This window comes from Heliangelus exortis, chromosome 3 (assembly GCF_036169615.1).
Source record: "Heliangelus exortis chromosome 3, bHelExo1.hap1, whole genome shotgun sequence".
NCBI lineage: Eukaryota > Metazoa > Chordata > Aves > Apodiformes > Trochilidae > Heliangelus > Heliangelus exortis.
In genome coordinates this window covers 91,363,199-91,387,108 of record NC_092424.1, presented here as the reverse complement: position 1 = coordinate 91,387,108, position 23,910 = coordinate 91,363,199, and the positions used below count along the sequence as shown (strand labels likewise).

General features: G+C 40.2%; 1 protein-coding gene across 1 annotated transcript; it reads left to right on the top strand.

The window, feature by feature from the left end:
• The first annotated feature begins 4,590 nt into the window (after window positions 1–4,590).
• Window positions 4,591–21,964, top strand: LOC139795126 (elongin-A-like). Its single transcript, XM_071741722.1, has 11 exons — window positions 4,591–4,808; window positions 11,269–11,325; window positions 12,953–13,065; window positions 14,143–14,812; window positions 16,264–16,363; window positions 17,001–17,174; window positions 17,779–17,876; window positions 18,713–18,893; window positions 19,382–19,505; window positions 21,501–21,619; window positions 21,751–21,964. Exons 1-11 carry the CDS (start codon window positions 4,641–4,643, stop codon window positions 21,807–21,809), a joined length of 1,863 nt encoding a protein of 620 aa, XP_071597823.1. The 5' UTR covers window positions 4,591–4,640; the 3' UTR covers window positions 21,810–21,964.
• Window positions 21,965–23,910: the final 1,946 nt, after the last annotated feature.

Below are 23,910 nucleotides of genomic sequence, written 5' to 3'. Positions count from 1 at the left end.
TTTTCAGGTTTGTTTTTTGATAAAGAGGGCAGTTCTCCAGAATAAATACACTACCATGATCATAGAAACAGAATATTATTCTAATTACCATATTTTTGAACTTTACTAGCACATTGTAAAATGTCTTAATGTAAGCCTTATTCAGTCTCTACAAATATGTTTCCAACATCCTTATATGATTCACTGTTGAAAAGAATACAGAAATGACAATGGGGAAACAATCCCAGTGAAAATGGGAAAATTCTGGAAAATTTTTCCAGAAAATGCTGAACATGCTTTGAGCTGTGCAGTACAGAGATAACCATCTTGTAGGACATGCCTGAACATCTCCATTTACTAACATTGAAACAATCAAACATAGAATCATAGTTTTAAAACTCTGGTTGTACATTAGGGCAAAAAACTTGAAACCTTTAGTTATTTGATCTTTAAGTTCAGAAGACAAGTGATAGCATAATTAGCTATTATGCAGCATGCAGTTCTTTGAATTAGTCATTCTCATTTTCCATTAATTTGCACACAACAAAGTGTTTTTAAAAATAACCAGTAACAGGATTAGCTGCAAATCATGATACATTTTTAAAAATCAAACTTTGATTTAATATGTTTTTCCATTTTCAGATATTGTTGACATTGTTTGAAAATATCCTGTTGTATTTCTGCTTATATCCTTCCCAATGGCGTAGAAATTAATTACTATAAGATATTCTCATACTGATTTAAGTCCTTGCAATCAAGTTATGAATTATCTTTTCAGTTGAAAGAGGAGTACATTTTAGAGTTAAGAGTAGTATATTTTTTTGCAATATCTTAAGCCTGTCGAGAGCTATCCTTTTAGTTATGAGTAAATCCTGGGGAAAAAAAATAATTTGCTCCATAATCAACTGATCTATGTGCATGACTAAGGACAATACTATCAATCCATGCAGCAGCAGCAGGTCATGGAGTAATGTTTCAACATTTTAAGGGGCAAAAAAAAGCAGAAACACTTCAAAAGATTTGTTCTTAGCCCAAAAAACAAGACTAATTCCTATGATTTGCTCCATATACATGAGTCAGAATCAGCAATAAGGACTGTTCTTGTATCAGCAAAGCTAGGCCTAAAGGCAATTATAAGGCATCTTTTCTAATACACCAGTATTGCACTCTTTCTGGAAAACATAAAGCCTTTTCTTTGAAGTCAGAATGCTTTCATTTGTTGGTGAAATGCAAGCACCACAGCCATGGCCTCATGGTGATCATAGAATCATAGAATTAGCCGGGTTGGAAGGGACCTCAGAGATCATCAAGTCCAACCCTTGACCCACCGGTGTGGTTGCTAGACCATGGCACTGAGTGCCACATCCAGTCTCTTTTTAAATGTTTCCAGGGACTGAGAATCTACCACCTCACCGGGCAGTCCATTCCATTGCCTGATCACCCTCTCCGTAAAGAAATTCTTTCTAATATCTAACCTAAATCTCCCCTGGCACAACTTAAGACTGTGTCCTCTTGTCTTGTTGAAAGTCGTCTGGGAAAAGAGACCAACTCCCACCTCGCTACAACCTCCTTTCAGGTAGTTGTAGGGAGTGATCTGCCTTGGTCAGCTAAAGATGCTAACAAAACTCAGGCTCATCTTTAGATTATAACTGCTTTGTTTGCTCAGAGCCTTTGCATCTACTCAGCCAAACGTTATGCACCCCAAAAGCACATATTTAGTTCACCATTATAAGCAGTTATGAAAAATATCTTTAAATGCTTCAACCTGAACATACTGAGCAGTGACACCAGTAATGCCATCAGGAAGGCTCAAGCTCCTTGTGCAGGATCGAAGATAACCATGAAAGCACATTTAATTTCAGTGGAAACTGCAGTCTTTTCAATAAAGAGATGGAAAAGAAATATGTTTGCCTTTTAAGCTTTGTATAACCATACAAACTACTACTATTTAGGATCAAATGCACAGGCCTTGATTTCACAGAAGGTGGCTTTGGGGAGCTGTGTTCAGCAAGACACCCAGCCCCAGGTGGGTCACTCAGACCCCCCCAACAAGGTAAACCTCCCCTGGGTACTCCACCACTTGCTCCCAGTTCATTGCCTGATGTTGCCCAGCCAATCCCCCTCAATCCATGCCCTAAAACTTTCACTTAGGTCCTCTCCTTAGTTGATACAATGCCTATTTCTGTTTCTGGTTTCACTCTTTCCTTGGAAGCTCACCGAGCACTGGCAGTAGGGCATGGGGAGGACCCTAGGGATGAAATGAGAGATTGCAAGCCTGGGAATGGAGCTGACACAGCTCTCAAGCATGTAGTGACACAGCAATTACCAGGACTGTACTTTTGTGTGTAGCAACCCCATTTCTTCATAACAGGAGTCCTCCGTTGATGCCAAACAAACAAACAAAAAAAAACCCAACCCAAATCTTGTAACAATGAACACCAACCAGCAGTTTTGAAGGACCAGGTAAACCTGGAATTTTTTCCTCTGAAAAAGTTATGACAGACAATATGAGAAATGCTGCAGTTAGATCTGGGATAGAAACTTTTTTCTTGCTCTAGGAAAGTTTTTGAGATTTTAAATGTTTTCTTCTTCTTCACTGGCATGAAATCATAATATTTCAGAATAATTGGGCAGAAGCACAGCAAGGAGCCTTCCCTCATCCCAGAAAACTCAGTAACTCGATAATTAGGGCTTTCAAACAACATATTATATATTCAAGCAACACTCATCTTCAATTGCATAATCTATATGACAATTTGAGTCTCAACTTCCCTACTAAAACATTACCCTAACTATAATGACGGCGTGGCCTGGATCTCTTCCAGGATTTCTTCTGCATAAATGCTACATTTTATAAGTAATTTCACATTATAGGGCCAGAAAAATAAAGAAAGAGTAACTTGTTGAGGACAGCTGATTTTAAGGTAGGGTTGTTGAAGTCTCTATAGCCTGAACATAAGTTAAATATTTAAGATAGAAGATGACCATGGGAACTGGAGATTCAGATTGCAGCTGGGATCTAGATTTGGTTTTTTCCATATCCAGCCTGAGAATTCTACGTACTGTATTGCCCTACCAGCTATTTTGGTTTTTCTACTGATAAAATTGCAATATACTGTGCCAAGTTATAATTAGCTCCATTTTGCAATAGTAACATAACATGCAAACACCAGACTTCAGCCTACTCAGAATTCCCCTGTAATTCAGACTGGATACGCTCTTTTTAACACTTCTCCCAAACATGCTTTAAAGAATGAAGGGTGCTCTATATAGCTATTTTAATTATGCCAACATGAACTTCCGCAGAAATAGTTCAAATCCATACATTTTTTTAAGAGGTACTTATTGATCTTGGAGTCTTCCAAAGATGTGCTCAGCCCCAGAAAGTTTCATGGCAGAGATCCTGCTTTGGCTACAAACTTCATACAACACCCAAGACTGATTCATTTTTTTAATTTTTCTGACCTTAGCTAAACCATGGAGAAGCCACATTGAAAGTTGCAGGTGCCAAAAGCAAGTACAAATTACTCCGATGCTAACAGTGTCCCACCTGCCACCTGGTGCACCCCAGGGGCAGAGACATCCTAGGGCTTCTTCTGTACCTGGCACAGCTGTACTGACAGACTGACCTTGCTGATCTTGCAGGGTAAGTGTAGATGCTATAGCTTTTCCTGGGACAGGCTGCTATTCCAGCCCTCAGCTCATCTCCATGGACCAACTTAAAATCATGGAATGCTTTGTGTTGGAAGGAACATTAAAGGTCATGTATTTCCAACCCCTCTGCTGTGGGCAAGGACACCTTCCAGTAGACCAGGTTCTTCAAAGACCCATCCAACCTGTCCTTGAACACTTCCAGGGAGGGGACATCCACAGATTCTCTGGGCAACCTGTTCCAGTGTCTCAGCATGCCCACACTAAAGACTTTCTTCCTTATACTTCCTTTTCAGTTTAAAGCCATTTCCCCTCATCCTATCACTACGTGCCCTTGTACAAAGTCCTCCCCAACTTTCCAGTAGCCCCTTTCAAATACTGGAAGGCCACTGGAAGGTTTCCCTGGAGCCTTTGCTTCTCCAGGCTGACCAGCCCCAGCTCTCAGATTGTCTTCACAGCAGTGGTGCTCCAGCCCCGACCTCCTCTGGGCACCCTTCAGCAGGTCCACGTCTTGCTTATCATGGAGGCCGCAAAGCTGAACACCCTACTTCAGTTAAATAAAAAGTCAGAAGAGGCAGATCAAAGGAAACCACTCAGTCTTTATTGCTCCTGTTAGTTTGGTAGCAAAACCAGGTCAGCTGCAGCTATCAGCGAATACCCCAGCATGCAAGAGCCACTTCGGGCCGGGCCCCATCACCTGCGCCAGCCTTAGCGGTGCAGATCAGATCGCAGGTCTGGGCCTGCGACTCGGCTGCCCCGGCACGGTTCGGGTCCAGCCCGCCGGCCTCGCCCATGAAACCCTCAGAGAAAGCTCAGAGCTCGGCAGCGCTGAGCTCGGATGAGCAACGTGCGGCTGCCGGCATGTCCGGCGGCGATGGCTGGAAAGCCGGAGGGAAGGAGCTGCGAAAACAGCGGGCACCGCCAGAGCCCAGCGATCAGGGCGAGTGGTACCGACGCCGGCCCACAGGCCTGAAAGGGGGTCCTGGCTGGGCCGGGCCCCGGCGCCACCTATGGCGCAGCAGGAGCTGCTACAAGAAGGGCAAGCGGCAGCCGAACAGCCCTGGCGGAGCGGATCGGGACTGGCGGCCCAGCAGCCTGCCATGGCGGAGGGGCGGAGCGCTGCGCAGAGGGTGCTGGAGCTGAAGGAGCAGCTGGGCAGTGCGAAGGACTCCGCCCAGGTACCCGTCCTCGCTGTGGCGCCGGGATATGGGGTTGCGTGGCGGCGGTCTGGGGGCTGCCGTGGGGGTCCGGCTGAACCCCTGCCCCTCGCCGAGCTGGGGAGGTGCGTGCCCTCGGCACCCCCTTCAGCGCTGGGTGCCCGCCCTGCCCGGCAGGGCCGGGGATGTTTGAGCTTGGCGCATGCGGCTGGGCTGCTGCAGGAGAGCCCCGGGGTGAGGTTCGGGCCCTGCTTCTCAGTTCTGTTTCCCTGCCCTGTCAAGACCGGGAGAGGTTGGAGGAGAGCGGGGTAGCGGTCAGGCCACGCGTGGTTACCTTGCGTGTGGGTAGGGGCTGCAGTTTTGTCTGAGCGGAGCGGATGCTCTGCGTGCAGTCAGGTGAGGAGCAGAAGGGCAGTCAAAGCTGGGTGTCATCTTACATCTAACAGGTAGTGCTGGTCCCTTGTCAGAAGGTCAAATCATAGCGGCCGGGGTGCTAATTCCTATGTCCATGACAGCTTTTCTTGGTAAAATTGGAGTTTCGGCTTCGTTTTCATGGCACGCAGCAGGAGGCATGGGAGCTGTTGCGCCCTGTGCTGGTGTCACTCCTGGTGCTAGCAGAACAAAGCTGCTCTTATCTCTGAAATTAGCCTCTGTAGGATAGATAGCTGGGCTGCTCAGTAGCTGCAGGGGCTGGATAAGGAATCTGGCATGCAAATCAGCGGAGAGATGGATCGGAGCAGCCTGCAGAAGCTGCGCTTGACACTGGCGGTACTGAGGCAGATGGGGAGATAAGCACAGGCTCCAGGGGAAGGGGCAGCAGCCTGGGCTCTGGGCAGCAGCCTGGGCTCTGGGCAGCAGCCTGGGCTCTGGGCAGCAGCCTGGGCTCTGGGCAGCAGCCTGGGCTCTGGGCAGCAGCCTGGGCTCTGGGCAGCAGCCTGGGCTCTGGGCAGCAGCCTGGGCTCTGGGCAGCAGCCTGGGCTCTGGGCAGCAGCCTGGGCTCTGGGCAGCAGCCTGGGCTCTGGGCAGCAGCCTGGGCTCTGGGCAGCAGCCTGGGCTCTGGGCAGCAGCCTGGGCTCTGGGCAGCAGCCTGGGCTCTGAAGGAAATGGAAGCCAAGCAGTTTGGACAAAATTCAGCTTGCTGGTTTGCAAAGTAGTAAGTCACATTTGACTGAAGATGACGTATTCAAAAGGCTGGGTTGTTGGGTTCTTTTTTTAAAATTTTTTTAAGTGTTGAATTGAGTTTGAAAGTACAGAATACATTTGTCAGTGTAAAATTTCTAAGACATTAAAACTTGATAAAAGTTTCTGGAATTCTCCGGAGGCAGAGGGTGGCAATAAAATTCAATTTGCATTCTGTTCGGTATTAATGAATTTAGTTAATCATATCTACTGTGTGTTTTCAAAATGTGTGTATGCAGACAGAAGATACTGGCCAATAGTGGTTTATCTTCCTGAATGCTAGTGCTGTAGACTGTATCTGTCCAAAATACAAATATCTGTGCAGGTACTTCTTCAATTTTCAGTTCAATGAACCTGTTACTTGTGCTACCAAAGTGATCCGATATTACAGTCTTCCAATTTTTTTATTTGGAGTTGGTGTTGATACACTGTTCTGAACAAGACTTTGAAAGGGAAAAGAAAGAAACCATTCTAGAGGTAATTATTTTTTTAAGTAATCCCAGAACAATAAGTTTCAAGAGACATCAACTCGTGCAAAATTTGAATAGCCCTGGCAGATTTCTTTCTCTTAAGGAAGGAGATGCACAGTTTTTGTGGCATGACTGCAAGCAGATGCTGCACAAAATGGGACTAATGGTGGTGCTGCAGCACTTCTGCTGTCCCTGGTAAAACTGTGCCCACTGAAACAGAAATGTTTATGGTAACGGGCTAAGGAGAGGTAAGGGAAGTGAGAAACTGATCCAGGTAAATTGGTGGTCATGAAATGCACTGCTATTAAAAGGGAAATCTAGTAATAGAAAACATGGTTATCTTGTGTAAAGGCAAAGAGGAATGTTTTAGTTAGTGGAAAGGAAAAAAAAATCAATCTTAAAAGTTTGTATGTAGATAAGCATTGGTGTCTTCAAGCATTGCTGTTCCATGCTTAAGAATAATACTTGTCTTGCAACTTCTTAATAATTGCTAAGTACTTTTTGATCTGATAGTAACAAGGGAAGATGCAGAACATTGATTATTCATGTCAAAAGCTTCTTAATGTGGAAGGTTTGATAGCTACCCCAGTGAACTGGCAGAGAATTGGCCAAAGGATGAACAGCACTAATGATGTAGGTATTGAACTGTGCTTACGGTACTAGGGAAGTTCAGCAGGACAGGACAAAACTATTGTGCTATTGTTTATACAGGGAAGTGAAATTATTTTCATTAACATTGATTGTGAAGGAATAAGTTGAGCTGCTGCATGATGGTGCACATAAGAGGTGTCTGATGTGTAATTAAAGGATGGTGCCATGAACCATATTGCTCTGTGAGACTTTTTTATAGATGTGAACTGCCAAATTTACCTCATACTATTTTCAGGTGGCGTAGTTGTCAGTATATGCAGGTCTCTTAAGGCATTTGACTTGTTTCTGTCTGATGCTGACTACAGTAGCAATGTTATAGACTTGATGCAATATATAAAACATATTTGAACAGCACTCTCTAAAAATAAGGGAGAGACCTCATCAGGAAATAATGTTGATTTGTGGTTTTGGTCGTGGGTTTGTGTTTTACTTTTTTTGGGATGGGAGGTGATTATGCATCTGTTCTTGACATGACAAATCTTTCTTAATTTAGAAGACAGCAAGCATTGTAGGGAAATGCTGAAGTAATTTGTGTAAAGTGGAAAGACTCTTCTAGAATCCAGCTTTGATCATGTGCTAGGCAGTACTCATTTGAGCAACATGCATTTTAACATGGCTCAGTGGAAAGTCACAGCTAGGGGCTGTGAATATAGGTCACTCAGGATAGGAGCCTGTATTTCAGAAAGCATTGACTCAGAAAATGATTCAGAGCTCTGATGTATTACCAGTTGAGCATGAAATTGCAGTACAATGCAGTGGCTTATGGAATAAATGCTATCGCTGAGTAGCTTAGCAGGGTTATGTTGTTACCACTCTATAGTATTAGAGGGACAATTACAGGAATATTATGTCCTGTTCTGGGGACAGTTTTTAAAAACAACACTGCCAAGCTGCAAAGATAATAGGACTGCCAGAGAATGGCTATAGCTCTGGTTAGTTAACAGACTGAAACTAAAGAACCAAGGTAAAGTCTGTGATTAATGTTTGTTTCTGTGTGGTTTAAGAAGTCTGAAAGAAAGCTCCTTTAATTAGCAGAAAGAGATCATTAGATTCAGTACCAGAAAACAAAACTAGACAATTTTTTTCAGGCAAACATTTGTGTGGTTTTTTGTTGTAGCTTTTTTCAGTTGTGTGTGGGTTTGTGATTTTGTGGTGTTGGGTTTTTTTTTTCTGTTTCGGTTTTGGGGTTTTTTGTTTTCAATTATTGAGGGCATAGGGATGGATTGCTTGGGAATGTATTGGGCTTTTTGTTTGTTACATGAAGATCTGTGTCTTGCACTTGCTTGGAATGTCATCCATTGGAAACATTGGAAACACAACAATGCTAAAGATTTTGGATCATTTTTAGAAACACCAGTATTTAGGAATTACAAAGCTTAGACCAGGAATTGTATATAGAGCTAACTTTTATGTTCTTTGTGATTTTTATAGAAAGTTTACTATCTCTTTATTGACCTTAAAAGTTTTTTTCATGTGGATGTAGCTGATAGTGGTATGCAAGGTAAAATAGTCTGAAAACTAGTGGAGGGTTACAAAAGTAATTTGTGTATATGGAAGGATGTGGGGACTACCATTAGTGGGTACAGTCCAATGAGGTAAGAAGAGCCAGATGTATCACAAATGCTGTGGTAAAATACATGTTTAGGTACCTCAGCAGTCACTCAGTAATTTTGGTTTTGAAGGTCTGCTCAAAACAGACTTCAGATAGATTATTTTATTTTTGCCTTATTTTTTGTAATAATGTTAATAGTGCACCATAAAAATATTGTGAAACAAAGCTGATGTTTCTAACTATCTGTAGCTCCAGTGACAGGCTTCTCTCTGACTTACACTTCACAGCAGACATTTCTGTGCCCTGCAATATGGATCAGACTCTGGAGCTTGGTATTTGTGCTTTGCAAAGCAAACTGGCACTGTCTTTGACAGAGGAAACTCAACTCTCTAGCAAATGGGATAAATACAAAGCTTCTCTATTGTTACTGATGTTTCTCACAAATAAAATTTTCTTGTTTCCTGGTTAGTCTAAATAAATAGACTTCTGAATGCCATAGACTCTGGGATGGGTGCTTCCTGCCAGCTGGCTGCTGCTGGTGACATTGCCCAGTTACAGCACATGGCAAGAGGATTTCTCTCTCCTTTGGTAGTCCTGAACATGTCTAGCTGACAATCGCACTGCAGGTTGAGCTGTTCATCTCTGAAAAGCAGGGAAGATCACTTCTTCTAAAAGGCTTTTCTGTGTTTGATCAATACTTTCTATTTTCTATTTAATTAAACCCTATTATATGTCTTAATTTGCCAAATGCAATATACGTTTCAAGAAAGCAAAATGAACAATATGATCTTTGGCTTAGAAAACTTTGGAAGTTTTGTCTTTCATTAAAATGTGTTGACTGCTCTTGGACATACTTGTCATCTAGGTACTTTTGTAATTTAGCCTGTTGGTTTGAAGTTGGATGAATAGTAATTGTCTGCTTCCTGAGTCTGTTCTTCTGAAGTGAACTTGGCTTTATGAATTGAATCAGTCCAAAACCTATCAAGAGGAAACACTCCAAACCCCCATTCTCTTTATAGCTTGATGAAAACATCTTTAGCATTCTTCCACATAGGTTTATCTATGAGATTTATTCAAAGTTGCTTAAGTATCAAGTCATCCTATATACCCAATGTAACTTGTCAGCACTTAGTTACTTCCTTTTTCATTACAAAATAAATTCAGTTAATGAGGATATATGTTTAAATTAAATTTTAAAATGAAATCTGGTACTCATAACAGTTTGTAATGCTTGTGATTATTATTGTGAGCAATTTTTTTTCTACTTAAGCCTCTTTGCAATGCTTTTTTTCATTTAGGGAAGGTATTCAGCTCATGCAGTACATAGCCTGTATCTGTGAAGCAGATTGCATCTTCTCAGAAGGAAGGGTAGTTATTTTGAGATGCCAAATTGTTTTTAACTTCACTGTGTATATTCTTAACACAACTTGCTGACTCAGGGAGTGTCTTGCTCTTAAACAGGAGGTGAGCAGAACTTAGTGTGGTTTTTGTACTGATTCCAAAATTTTTATTAGGAAGCTTTTTTATAGGTCTTGTGCCATTTTTTAGTTAGGTGAACTTTTTGGGAGGAAGTTGATTTGTTATCTGTGATCCTAGGTGTGTGTCTTAACATTATAGCTTTTTTCAAAGCTGTGGAGCATTTCTCCTGTACTTCTCTGTGTCTCAGAAATACTATTTTAGGGTGGATTATTTACAGAAAGAACTGCATGCCAGGCATGTGGGTAGAGCCCACTGATGATATGATCGGTTATTTAAGTTAGCATAGCTGATATTATAGATAAAAAGTTTCTGGGTAGTCAGTTTTGCATTCCTGCAGGTTCCTGCCATTGCTTTTAGGACTGGCAATGATCTGAGTATCTCTAAAAGCCCTATGAAATGCTTTTAGTTCGGCTGCATGTGAATACTGTCAGCTACATAACATAGCTTAGAGAAGGATTGGAAAGGATAAGGTAAATTGCTTGTGTGTGGTCAACTGCAAGACTCTAGGGTGCTGTATTGCCATTGCCAAAGAAATGGTATTATATTGCCAGATAAATTTATATCCTGGTTATAAATGAGACTTGTGTTATTAAAACACTTCTCATAGAAAGATGAGCATTTTCTATTTGAAAAATCATTTCCTGCTTTGGACATGTTGAGTTTTATGACAGGTGTTCACTTTGTTGGTGTGAAACAAAACAGCTCTTGCAGCTTGAGCTCATATTGTTAATATATAAATTGTAGTTAAGTTTTCAAAACTTTATTTTTTACCATCTGGAGTCCTGCCAGATCTATTGCCTTTTCTTAGCCCAGGCTGATGCAGTGCTACTGCTGACTGGGAGACCTGCAGGGACACTGTGATTTTTGTGTGGTTGTTCTGCATAGTGCAGGTTTTGATCTCTAATGTAATTTTTGTAGAGCTAAATTCATACCTACTGGATTTTCTGGTGTTAATGAAATTGGAGGGCTGGCAAACGTGTTCTGGTTCACAGCACTGATGTGCAGTAAAGGAGTGCTTACTTTTTCCTGGAGTTGTGATATTCCTCTTAACACTATTGAGTAATTTTGGATTAAACATATGAATGAGGATGAGGAAAATGGAATACTTTTTTTTTTTAAAAAGCCACAAAAATCTATTCTTTTCTTCCAGATTATAAAAACACTTAAGGTACTACAGGATTTGGATGTATCACTGGATATTTTAGTGGTAAGTGATCCAATAATATATTAAGCTCTTCCATATCATTTACTGTGTAAATATCTGGGGTACAAAACCATAGAAGCAGTGAACATAGAGTTTTACAGTTTAACTCTTAATTGTTATTTGTTTGAGAGCCTGATCAGGCAAAAAAGGCATTTTGCATGGCTTGTACTGGAATACAGCAATATTTATGTATTTTTATTGGAAAGCAAAGAAATCTCATATTGCAATGATAAATAGCTCTTGCAGGCAAGTCATAATCACAGCAAACTTGTATGTTGTATAATGCAACAGACTTTGATGGAAGCCTTCAGTTTTACAGCTGAGGACTCAGCATACTTAAATGGTTTGAAGAACATAAATAGCTTTAGGAAATAATCCCATCAATTTTCTTGCATACATTTGCAATACACTGACCTGTATTGCTTGGAAAGACAGAGATGGATTTTTTTAGCTTGGAGAAGAGGAGACTGAGGGGTGACCTCATCTATGTTTATAAAACGTAAAGGGTGAGTCTCAGGAGACCAGGCTCATCTCAGTGATGTCCCATGATAAGGCAAGGGGTAATGGGTGGAAGCTGGACCATAGGAGGTTCTACTTAAATATAAGAAAAAGCTTTTTTGCTGTCAGAGTAACAGAACACTGCAACAGGCTGCCCAGTGAGGTTGTGGAGCCTCCTTCTTTGGAGGCGTTCAACACCCACCTGGATGAGTTCCTGTGTGACCTAACTTAGGTGATCTTGCCCTGGCAGGGGGGTTGGACTCAATCTCAGGGTCCCTTCCAACACCTATCATTCTGTGAAACTATATAGAAACTAAATATCTTTAAAGTGAATTTTAAGAAGTTCTTTCTAAGGGAGTAACACCTGTTCAGCTCTCATTCAGATTTCACAGGAGTAAGTCTTATTTCACTAGTTAGCAAAAGCATTAGCAGGTTGCTGCCAACCTAGTGATTTCCAGGTTTTGTCTGCCTCTTAGAAGTGGAAGCTTGTGAATCAGAGGTAGAGGATTAAAAGAATCCCCAGTGATTCTGTATACACCCAAAGTCTAAAATAGTTGTGCTTAAACAACGTAAAACTCACTAGAGCAAGACTTGAAGGTGATGTGAAAATAATTATACTTGGGGAAAACAGAAAAAATCAGGTTTTAAATGTCAAGGTGCTTTAGTTTTTATTCCTGTGGCTGAAACCAAGGTTGAGTTTAGACATCCAAACTCTGCTTCTCTGACCCATCTACCCCATACTGGTTGAGATACATTTTAATACATCAGGCATGTGTGCTCTCTAATATGCTGAAATGTACCTGCATAAGCCTAATGGGAATTTGATTTTGTTAATTCTCTAGAGCACTATGCATTTTGTGGGCAGAAGCATTCAAACCAAGTGAAATTCCTGCAATATATACATTCGATAGAGGAAAATTACTTAGCTTTATGAATGAAAACTTTGTTGTTCCCTGTACCTTTGCTTCAGTTCTATTTGCAGTATAAAGAGTGCATTTATTTTTTTAGCAGTCACAAGACTTCTTGGACTATTAGGCTAATATTGTTTGTAGCAGTTTTAGAGAAGGTTTTATTTGGGATGATAGTTATATATAGTCTGTTCTGCCCATCTTTCTTACGCTGTCTTCAACAGGAAACTGGCATAGGCAAAACAGTCAACAGTTTTAGGAAACATTCCACTGCTGGGAATGTAGCTAAAACCCTGGTAAAACAATGGAAGAGACTTATCACTCCAGAAAATAAAAGGTAAGTGTGAACTAAGTGGTTTTTTAGAACTTATTAAGTTAAACTACAGAATAATTAAAATGCAGCTTTGAAAGATTGGGAAAGCATTTGGAATTACAAATACACATTAGGACAAATGCAGAAATTACTCGAAAGAAATAAGGCTTTCTTTTATAAAATATCAAAAAAGAAATTGGAGGGACTGGTATTGGTCAGCATTCAGATGTCTTTCAACTGCGTTTTATTTTATTGTCACAAGTTCTTAGGTCCCAGCTGATTCATGCAGAACTAAGCCAAGGATGGGCACTGCTCTGCACTTCAGGGAAGTGGGAATTTTGCTCTTTTAATCACTAGAGGTGGTAGTTAAATGAGGAAACTCTCCAATGATTTGGCTGTATAGAGGACTTTCCTATCATGTTTTTATTTCTGAAGCTTCCAGTATTGGAGGACCCTGAGGAGAGGTGATTTCTTCTCAGAATGAAGCAGCCACCACTGCCAGAGTGACTGTGTGTTAGATGTTTTGCAGACCTCCTGCACTTTGAGGCAGTTGAGCTGAGAAAGCCAAAGGTTTAGATTTACTAAGCAGTGTACTTTAAATCTAAGGTTGTTCAAAGAAGGGGAGAGTGAAGTGCCAGAATTCATGTTTAGCAAGGAATAAAGGCTGACCTGTTGTAATCTATACCTACAGTGCATGTTGTAAATTCTCTGTCTCCTACATTTTCAAGTATCATGTCTGTGTTATAAAGTATGCAGGAAAACTTGTGTAAGAAGTGGTATCCAACACATTATAAACAAAGAGTTGGGCATGTTTTCCTACTGATAGTTTGTCTCTATATTGCTGTTAATTCTTTTTATAATATTTAGTGGTACTGGATCCAAGAGCTGTTTCCCTGGGATTCTGTACTGATAATGGAAGAGTAAGAGCACAGCAGAGCACAGTTCTGGGTCTTGTAAAATTATGACACATGGTGTGCTGCAATACTTCTAGTTTTATAAATTTAGGTAAAAAAGATGGATTATTTGGTAATTTAACATCACATGTAGCTGATGTCAGGGAATGTGATTTTTTTTTTTTTTTTTTTTTTTTTTATGTTGCAGTGCTCACAGAGGAAGAACACAAAATACTGAAACAGATGAGAAAAAGTCTTCTATTTCCAAGGAGATTAAGCCTTCAGAGATGTCCAAAGCATCTGTACTGGTTTCCAAAAGTTCCACTATCTCTCCCATTTCTAAGAAGTTGGATAAGCAGCATACTTGTAGTGAAAAGACCCACCACAATAGAGATTCTGAGTATCAAAAAGAATGTCATAATAAAGAATGCAGCAACAGTGGTTCTAAGAATGCTTCCCAGGGCACTAATCCTCAAGCTAAAGAAAGTGACTTCAAAGAGAGTACCTCCAAAGACAGCAAAAAAGTGTCAGAAAAGCAATATGCCTCTGTAGCCAATAAGGACTTGCCACTCCTGAAGGAAAAGCCTAGCAAGGATGTTTCCAAACAGGAAAATCATGAGCAAGTGAAGAAACCAAAACAAAAACTTGTCATAAAAAGAAAAGCTGAATTATCTAGTGATGAGGAATTTGAGCCCCCTACTATGTCTTTCGAATCTTACCTTAATTATGATCAGATTAACAAAAAAAGAAAGAGGAAGGCTTGTTCCAGAGGGCAACAGCCAAAGAAGTGCAGTAAACAGAAGAAGAGTTCATTGCCACTGGAAGAAGAAGATGTAAAAAAATGTAAGAGTGATCAGTCAGATGCTCCCAATAAAAAGGTAAACTATTGCATGTTTGAGATTACAGCAAATAAACTGCAGACAAATAAGTGCTTTAGTCTCTTCTTTTCAGTGAAGTTCAGCAGTATTTATTTTAAGCAACAGATTGTATGGCACTGACATATCAGCTGCATTATAATTGCCACAATTGCAATAATTTTGGGGAAAAAAGATTGTTTATTACATATTGGCAGTTCACAATTGTCTTGTTTTTGGGATGATTGCCAGTATGGCATTAGTCTTTAATCCATAACAGCTAATCTGTTTTTTACCCACAAAGTAAAGGTACTTTCCCTTTGGAAATATGTCTTCTTCTTTCATTCTTGACCAGTCTGGTTTGTGACTGTAGCAGCTCTCTATGTGTAGCTCTCTAGTTGTTTTGTCAGATGCTGTGGCTCCTTATTAGTGAATGTTATGGTCAGCAGTGGAACCAGATTTTCTCATTTTAATGCATTGAAGTAAATCACAGTATTGTAGGTAAAAATAGCTTATTACATGTTCATGATGTGAACAGGCATAGTCCCTTGAAGTGGAAGAAGCCTAAGTTGCTTCTCTGAGCCAAGGTAGATCTAAAGATGTGTATTAGACCTTTTAAATTAAGCCCTTTTGTGCTGGGAATTAGAGGTCTTCAGTCTTATCTTTGCCATGATGGGAAAGCTCCAGGCTCTATATATTGCAGAAGATCTGCAACCTGAAAATGGCATCTTCTGTCCCAGATAGAGAAATATTAATGTAGAGGTTTGTGTCTGGTACTCTAGCATAAACTGTTTGATGAAAAGTCTTGAAAGTTTAAGCAATTGTGAAAAGTTATTATAGATACTAAAATGAAGTTCAGGGAGATGCAAATTTAAGGCAGTAAGTGCCTGTCTCATAACTAGAAACCATACACCTAAGACCTAATTTCCATGTTGTACATAATGCTGAACATTTGTAGGGACCTCTACTTACCAGACTGCTGCATCTTTAATCCATTTGTAAGGGGTTATCTGTGAAAATTTTAGGCTAAATGGCTAATTCAGCACAATACAGGAGACTTGATAAGACCAGGCATAAAGCTGTTCCTTGTCTTTCAGGATGGCATTTAGTTTGCCTTTGAACATTTAATTGTGGTTTTGTCATCTTCCAGTTTGGTCTCCTTCACTGCATGCCTCTAACCTCAGTAGTGATTTATCTGAAAGCCTGTTAGCTGAACATATCTACTCTATTCTTTAATCTCTTTTTATGGCCTGATTGCAGATATCCCACTAAGTTCCTTTTGTGATATAGGGTATGAAAGGATATGCTGAAAAGTAATCCAGTAAATAAATTTTAGTGCAGAAAAGCAGTAATTCTAGTTACCCTGGCTAGCTTTGGTGTTTGCTTAAGCTATTTTCTTGTCCTATAGCTTATTTTAAGACTCAGTAAACCAAATGTTTTTAATGTTGAAGTAATGTTTCCTTGACTGTGCACAGGCCAAGGTAGCATCCCTCCAAGATCTTCTTAATACTCCACTTCCTAGATTTCTGACAGGCATCTCAATCTCATCTCCTCCATATGCTGCAGAATTTAAAGGTAAGTGGTATGCAAGGCTGAAAATAAATACTGTGAAAGGTCACCACAGATGTAGAGGAGGCATAGATCAGGTGCTAGTTCTGCAGGCTCCTGTCTATACCTTATAGCAAGCAGCATCAGTAGAAATGATCTTGAGTAAAACAAATACAGGAAGCACTAGGTTTAGCTTCAGTGTAGAAACTTGCTGTTATCTTTATAGGTAGGTGTCAGTGGTTCCTCTTGCAGCTCTTGTGAGGTTTCAGTGGTTTCATATCACTCTGGTCTTGAAACATATCTGTTACCACAGCTTTTGGCTTCTCTATGATAACTCAGGAAGATCAGTGATGTGCAGTGCAGTGGTAATAATAATCTAGATGTGAATACAGCTCATCCAGGCCTGAGCTAGATGACAAGGCTGGTTTGATTTGATGGAGGTCACTAGCAACATGTGTGCTATCTTAATGTTAGGTGATGATGAATGGACTTCTGTAACATATAATATATATAAAGGTTCCAAACTATAATGCAGTAATTTTATATTTCAAGAAAAATAAATATAGGTGCATACCACCAGCTCTGTTTATCTCAAAGCTGAATGTTTAAAGCATTGGAAAATGTCAGGAAGTGAAGGAAACTTTGCCTGATGCTTTTTTTGCAGATTCCCCAGCAGCTGCTGTAGAAGCACCCCAGCAAGTCAGTGAGGTGGTGCAATTCACAGGACGGAGGCTGAACTCTAAAATGCAAGTTTACTCTGGCTCTAAGCCAGCCTGTCTTTCAAAGATGCTTACACTGTATGAACAGTGCATCCGTGTGCTTCAAAATAATATTGATTGTGAGTACTTTGAGGACTTTGTAGCAGGCTATGCCCAAAAATGTATCAGATTTCTGGTTTTCTCCATCACAACAACTAGCCTACTAAAAGATACTACCTGTGACTCAAAAAAGGTTGAAAGGCACTTGAAAAAGGTTTTATAGCTGTGTTAAAATGTAGTTTTATTTTGAAAGCTCACTTTTTTAAAGTTTCAATTTTAGTTAAAATATAATGTCCTATAATGCAGCAGTAGTGCATCAAGGGTTGGACTTGATGATCTCTGAGGTCCCTTCCAACCCAGCCAATTCTATGAAATTATAAGCCAAAAAGACCGGTTCCCCACCTTCCAAGATACTTGTTTACATGTGATAGAATGAGCAATCAAGAAATTGTTTATTCCCTTGCATAGGCAGAGAGGGGAGTGATGCACGTGGGTACAGAATATCACAGCCAGTCACTGTGGAACTGTAGATTTCTAAGTATTTTCATAGCCTGACTTCAAAACATGTGTTGCGTTAGTGCTCGCTAAAATTAACTCGAATTTTTATTTTTAAACTAGTTGGTGAGTGGTGTTACCCACTGGGTAAAAAAAGTGAGGAAATGAAACTACTGTCCTCTTTTGTAGTGCTACATGAAGTAGGAGGTGTGCCCTTTGAAATTCTTGAACCTGTCCTAACACGTTGCACACCAGAGCAATTGTTTCGAATAGAGGAATGTAACCCGGTAAATTCTGCCTTGTTAAATTTAGGGAACCACTGAGACCACGAGGCATCTGTTTCTGCCTTTTTTGCACCCTTTTTGAGTGATTATTCAATCACCTCTCAAAATCGCCCTTTTGATTCTTCATGGGTTACACTGGACTTCTGTTTTCTTTGAATTCATCTGTCATTATCAAGCCTCTCTTTCTGAAGTGTCAGCGTTTGGAGAATCATTACTACTGAAAAAATGAAAGTGTCTTTGGCTAGAAATGTGTTTCTGTTTTTAAAAATAAGAAAAAACCAAAAACTACAACAACCAAAAGACCCCAAACCCCACAGTATTTATCACTGGAAATTGGGAGAGTCATAACAGATCCAAGTGTTCAAGTTACAAATTGGTAAGGCTGCAAAGCACACCCGTTGGGAAGTATCTAGGGAGAGGTTCCACCTATGTGGTAGATTTCTTATCTATACTGTGAAGGTTTCAACTCCATGATGCATTTGGACACCAAGGTTCTGTGTGTGTCCCACTTTGTAATGCAAGTTGGCCATTTCTCTGCATGTCTAAAGTTGAGAGCTGATGTTGGAAACACAAGTCTAGCCTGTAAGCATGGCTTAACAACTCATTAACTATAGAACTGTGCTATTTGAAGCTGTGAGATTACTAAGTTGAAGTAGTTATCTCTGCATGGTGTTGCCACATTCCATGTTGGAGCTATCTGTGACACCATGTGTGGTGGGGTTTATTCTGCACCTTTTTCCACCAGGGGCTTAGGCTCTGTCTATGGGCTCAGCTAACAGACACTTTGGGAAATACTATTCTAAAATCTTAAATTTAAAGATATGTTGTGTTCGAATTAGACATTTACAGAAGAGTCTACCCACTTGTGGAAGAAACACTGCCAGAGAGATTTTAAAAATGAGAGCCTCCTGGAGTATGAGTCTTGGCGTGAGATGTACTTGAGACTATCTAATCAAAGAGAAGAAAAACTGAAGATACTTACAAAAAATATTATTTCAGCTCAGTCTGAGAAGCCAAAAGGTAAAATCTGTGGTTAGCTTTTCCATTTACAAAACCCAGTCTCTTCTCCTTCACTTGACACCCAATATGTAGGGTTTAGTGATTTGTTTGCTCCTGACAATAATGCTCTACCTCTAGAAGAAAGAATGCTGTTCCTTTTAATTTACAAGATGCTAAAAAATTTAAATGGACAGATTAATACACTACATTAATGCATAATACTTTCAGTATGCACTAGACAAATCTTACCTTAGTGGTTAGGCTGAGGGTGCTAAGCAATAATGTGAAAAACACAAATGTGATTACAAATACCAAATATGAAGAAATGCTGTATACAGTCTGAATTGGCATGGCTCAGTGACTACTTGGGTACCAAATTCTGCTTTTCGGGATCATATTTTCCCAGTTCAAACCTAGAAATTGCCACACAGCCATAGCAACAACTGAACTTTGGAACATAAAAGGGCAGAAAAAAGTCACATGCCCTCTGCTCCCTGCTTCTGTATTAGGCAGGCAAGTAAAAATGGCTTATGTTACCACTGCTGCAAAACCACCCAGGAACATTCGCCGACAGCAAGAAATCCATGGGACAGCAGGACCTGTCACCCAACTTCATCCCAAAGAGAAGTACAAGTAAGTGTTCTGTAGGATGCTTCTAAGTTGAGTTTAGATGTCTTTGTCAGTACAAAAGCTTCTTGGCAAAATACTTTTTAAAGTTGTAAGTAGCTATCTTTTTGTTTATTTATTCTTTAAGCATCTTGTGGCTAGCAGCAAACTTGCCTTTCAAGTCTTGTGTGCTCCTCTACTGTGTATGTTTTGTCATTGCAAGTTTCTCCCAAGTGCTTGTGTTGAATTCACCTTCCTAGCTGGGAAGTGAGTAGATACTGCTGTTTTTCTCCAGATTACACTAATGCTGCTTGACATACTGGGGAGATTCCAGTGTTATGTGTTCATAAACTTGCCTAGTAGCCTTGTGTGTTGTGCTTTCATACAATCCCAGTTAGCTGTCTGGCATACAGCTGACCAGAGTGAATCTCAGCAACTTTTAATACTCTTGATGGTGGGTTTCTGCTTTGGCAGTTTAAAGGAGTCAGTCTGTAGCAGTAGCCAATACTAATCACTGGAGGAACAGAAAACTGCAATTCTACAGATGTTTCCTTTGTACAGCACAAACCCATATTTTCTTCGTGACATCTTAATTCAGAGTAGTTCAGCCACCTTGAGAACCAAAGCTGACGTGATGCTTTTCATACTGTTCCTGCCAGCCTAATGAACTCCCTTGGATCCATGAGTATGGCTGCAACAGAGAGATAAACCAGCTGTAGCGCCAGCTTTTGCCTCTCCTTCCCTCCTCAGCTATGTGGAGACAGAAGGCTGTTTCTTACTATTTGAATATCTCTTTTCTGAAAGAAAAGTCTTTCCATGCTGCTGCTTTTTTTAATGAAAGAACAGTGAATGTCATGAAGCCAGTAGTTTAAGGCACTTTGAGTCAGACTTTTGCTTCCAATTTCCCTGTGGGAGGTTGTATCTCTATGACAGAGCAGCTGTCCAGTTTAGGTGCTTCAAGTATAGTAAATGACCTTTCTGCTCCAGTGACCTCTGGACCAGTAGCTGAATGGTGTACTCAAAGCCTACACCACACGTGTGTGCTTTGGGTTTTTTTTTGTTTTGTTGTTTTCTTTTTTCAGGCCAGATAACTTAGGAGGAGCTGCTGTTGTGTGAAAGAAGCCATGAGAGGGTCATTGCTGCTTGAGAAACAAGAGTTTAGGCACAATGAGTTTAACTTGAGTGCTTCAAACATGTCCTCTGAAAGCTTACTGGTTTTGCAAGTTGTGGAATTTTTACAGCTGAAATCTTTGCTTAAAATAAGTTGGTCTTGCAGGAATGAAAGGTCCTGTGGCAGACCTGCAGATCCCTAGGAGGCTGCTCTTTGCAGTTCAGCATGCAGCAGTACCTGGTAACTGGCAGCAGTGTCAGTGCCTGGCTCTGAGGGGTGCAAGGCTGCCCAGACTGGTGATGCCATGCTGACACTTTAATGTGGTGTCCGTGTTTTAATGTGCTGTCTTCAGCAGCAGTCAACTCTGTCTCAATCCTTGTCCTGTCAATTGAAGATTCTGCTCTAATATTTAATATTATAGGGCTAGTTATTGTGCCTTTTGCTAGACATTTCTACTTGGTTTTTTTTTTAAAGTGTGCATTTGCCCTCATTTTCTGTCAGAGAGCTAGTTCAAAGCTCAGCTGCATTCAAAAAGGATAATAATAAAAAGAACAAACTAGACATGAGGCATTGTGAATCAGAATGTTACACTAACCATTTTGATTTGCCACAATTTTGGGTAATTTAATTTTAAAAACAAGTAAGATGCATCAGATCTAGTAAATGGAAAATTTATGCAAGACTGGAAACTGTCTAGATGACCACCTGAGATCCCTTCTAACCTGAATTATCCTATGATTTTTAAATATGTGAATTCTTTAATGTTTGTGATTGTGGGTTTATTTGGTTTTTTTGTGGTTTAGGTTGTTTTGTTGTTTGGTTTTTTCCCCCAAAAAATAAGCCAAAGCATATAGTAGTTTGATATTTTTAATATCCAGTGCTAAAATTTTAATTTCCTTGTTTTTTAAAAGAACAGGGGTTCCAGGAAGTAGAGACAGAAGTAATACATTAGGAAATCTGATCCCTGACACCAGCAGTGGAAGCTCTAGCTCCAGCATAATGATTCAAGATGGGAAGAAGCCTGTCAAAAGTAAATGGAATTCCCTGATCATCAAGATAACTGTTTTAACTTGCTGTCTATTAGTATATGCTTAATATTAGCATCATTTTATGTTACAGCTGTAATCCTAACAGATTTTTTTTTTCTTTTTATTATTGAAGAAATTGCACCAATCATGAGGAAAACTTTGAAGGCACTGAAGAGCAGAACTGGACGATGATAAAATGAAAATGAGGCTGCATATTTGAAGCTTATGTGACTATTTGAAAAACATTTTTCAACAATACTTCCATTAGCTATAGCTAATTTGCCTTTATTAAAAAATATGAAAGATTGCAGGGGCAAATGGTTTACAATAAAAGCTGAGACATCTGAGTTCTTTCATACTACTGCTTTCTTATTTATGGGTGAGGAAAACAGTTGAAATAAGGTCACTACACACTAATGACAAATCAGTTTATATGGACTTTTATGGATGCTGTCTTCATTGGTTTATGTACTCTTTTGCATAAGCTTTTCATGGAAGCACTTAAGATGTGGGTGTATTTTGCCACGGTTAAAAGTTATCCTGTGGAAATGGCTACAAGGTATATTTAGCTACAACTGCAAAGAATGGTGTCTCTTGCATGACAGCATTTTGGAAACTATTGTATTTGTTTCACTAAAGGTTTTCCTAGGGAGAGTTTTAGACTTATATTTTGGGGTTTTTTTGAAAACATGACTTGGTTGGGTTTTAGTTTTTCCTGTTTTGGGAACAGAAGATTATGTGTAAGACAGTTCTGGAGCTCCACTTCTGTCTGACCTGCTGGAGGTGGGCTGCAAAACATCCTAACTCAGGACACTCCGTGCTTCTCAGACCCTTTACTTGACCTTGGCAATGAGCCTTTGAAGGAGAGGCAGGAGAAGACCATGTTTAAATTTAAAGTCTTTTTTTAAAGCTGGATTTATATACTGCCAGAGTAAACAGGACAGGTCATGACAGTGAGTTAATGAAAAATCATGTTATTCAGGACTCTATGTCATTGGGATATTTTTTGGCACAGTAACTAAACCCAGACCTGTCATTGTGTGATACCATCTCAAGGCATTACATCCTTGTGTGGGGGTAAGGGAGGGAGTTTAATGCTACTGTCATCTTGTAGAACTTGTGCAGAATAACCCATTTAAGCCTAGAGGTGGGGGAAAACTTGTGCTATGCTCTGATCTGCTACTCTCAGCCTTGAATATGAGCCTTTTGTGTTCAAAGTGAAAAAGCTGTTTAGTACAGAGTAGCTGCCCTTTCAAGAGTAGGGGACTTGCTGCATTGGTCTATGAATGGGTTTGCTTTTAGAACTTGGATATTTCTTCATAGCTGCTCTATTTAAAACCAGTTCACTTGCATGTTTTGTGAGTCTGACTTTGCCTTGAAAGCATTGCTTACAAATGGAGGGATTCTTTCTGTAGCCTGCACTCAGTAGGTCTTGTTTCATCCTTTGTAATTCTGTAGGATTTGGCAGCTTATAACTCCTCCTGATTCAAGAGCTATAAGGATAAGATCATAATGAAAACAGTTGCTTTCTCTTACTCAGGGCACTTATGTGTGAGTTTCCTTAGCATCCTAAAATTTTTCAGGTAGTTACAAAAATACTGCTACGAAAAATTACAGGCAGGTAGCATAGCCTGAACATAACAGAACAGCTTGTGTAAATGCTGTATCTATAGAGGGATTTCAAGTCAGCAGGTGTGCTACTGTGTTGTGTTTTTTCTCCCTATATTATGGTTGTACTAAAAAGAATGAAATAAGAGAACAGCTGTGTTGACCTGGAAACTCTGTGTGGAGCTTTCTTTGGGATTAAAACAAGGATTGATGAATAGGAGAGCAAGTGTCATATACATCTGTCAAGAGTGCTTCTGGGAGGAGCTATTCAGGACTCAAATCTGTCTGAATGGCCAGTGTGCCACCCTTTGTCTATCAAACAGCTCTGATTATCATGGAGTTGCTGATCAGTTGGTGGTGAAAGTTTAATTCAGCTGGAGGCTTGTATTAAAGGTAATGTGAATTGTCCTAATATTCTGTTTTTTTGCTAAATCGCTTATTTGCTGTAGTTGTTGATGGTGTTCTCATATGTAAGAAAAGAAAAAGCCATAAATAAGCCTTCTGCTGGACTCTGGCATTAGAATCATAGAATTTTCAGGGTTGGAAGGTACCTTTAAGATCATCTAGTTCCAAATCCCCTGCCATGGGCAGGGACACCTCCCACTAGATCAGGTTGCTCAGAGCCCTGTCCAGCCTGGCCTTAAAAATTTCCAGGGTTGGGAAATTCCACCACCTTTCCAGGCAA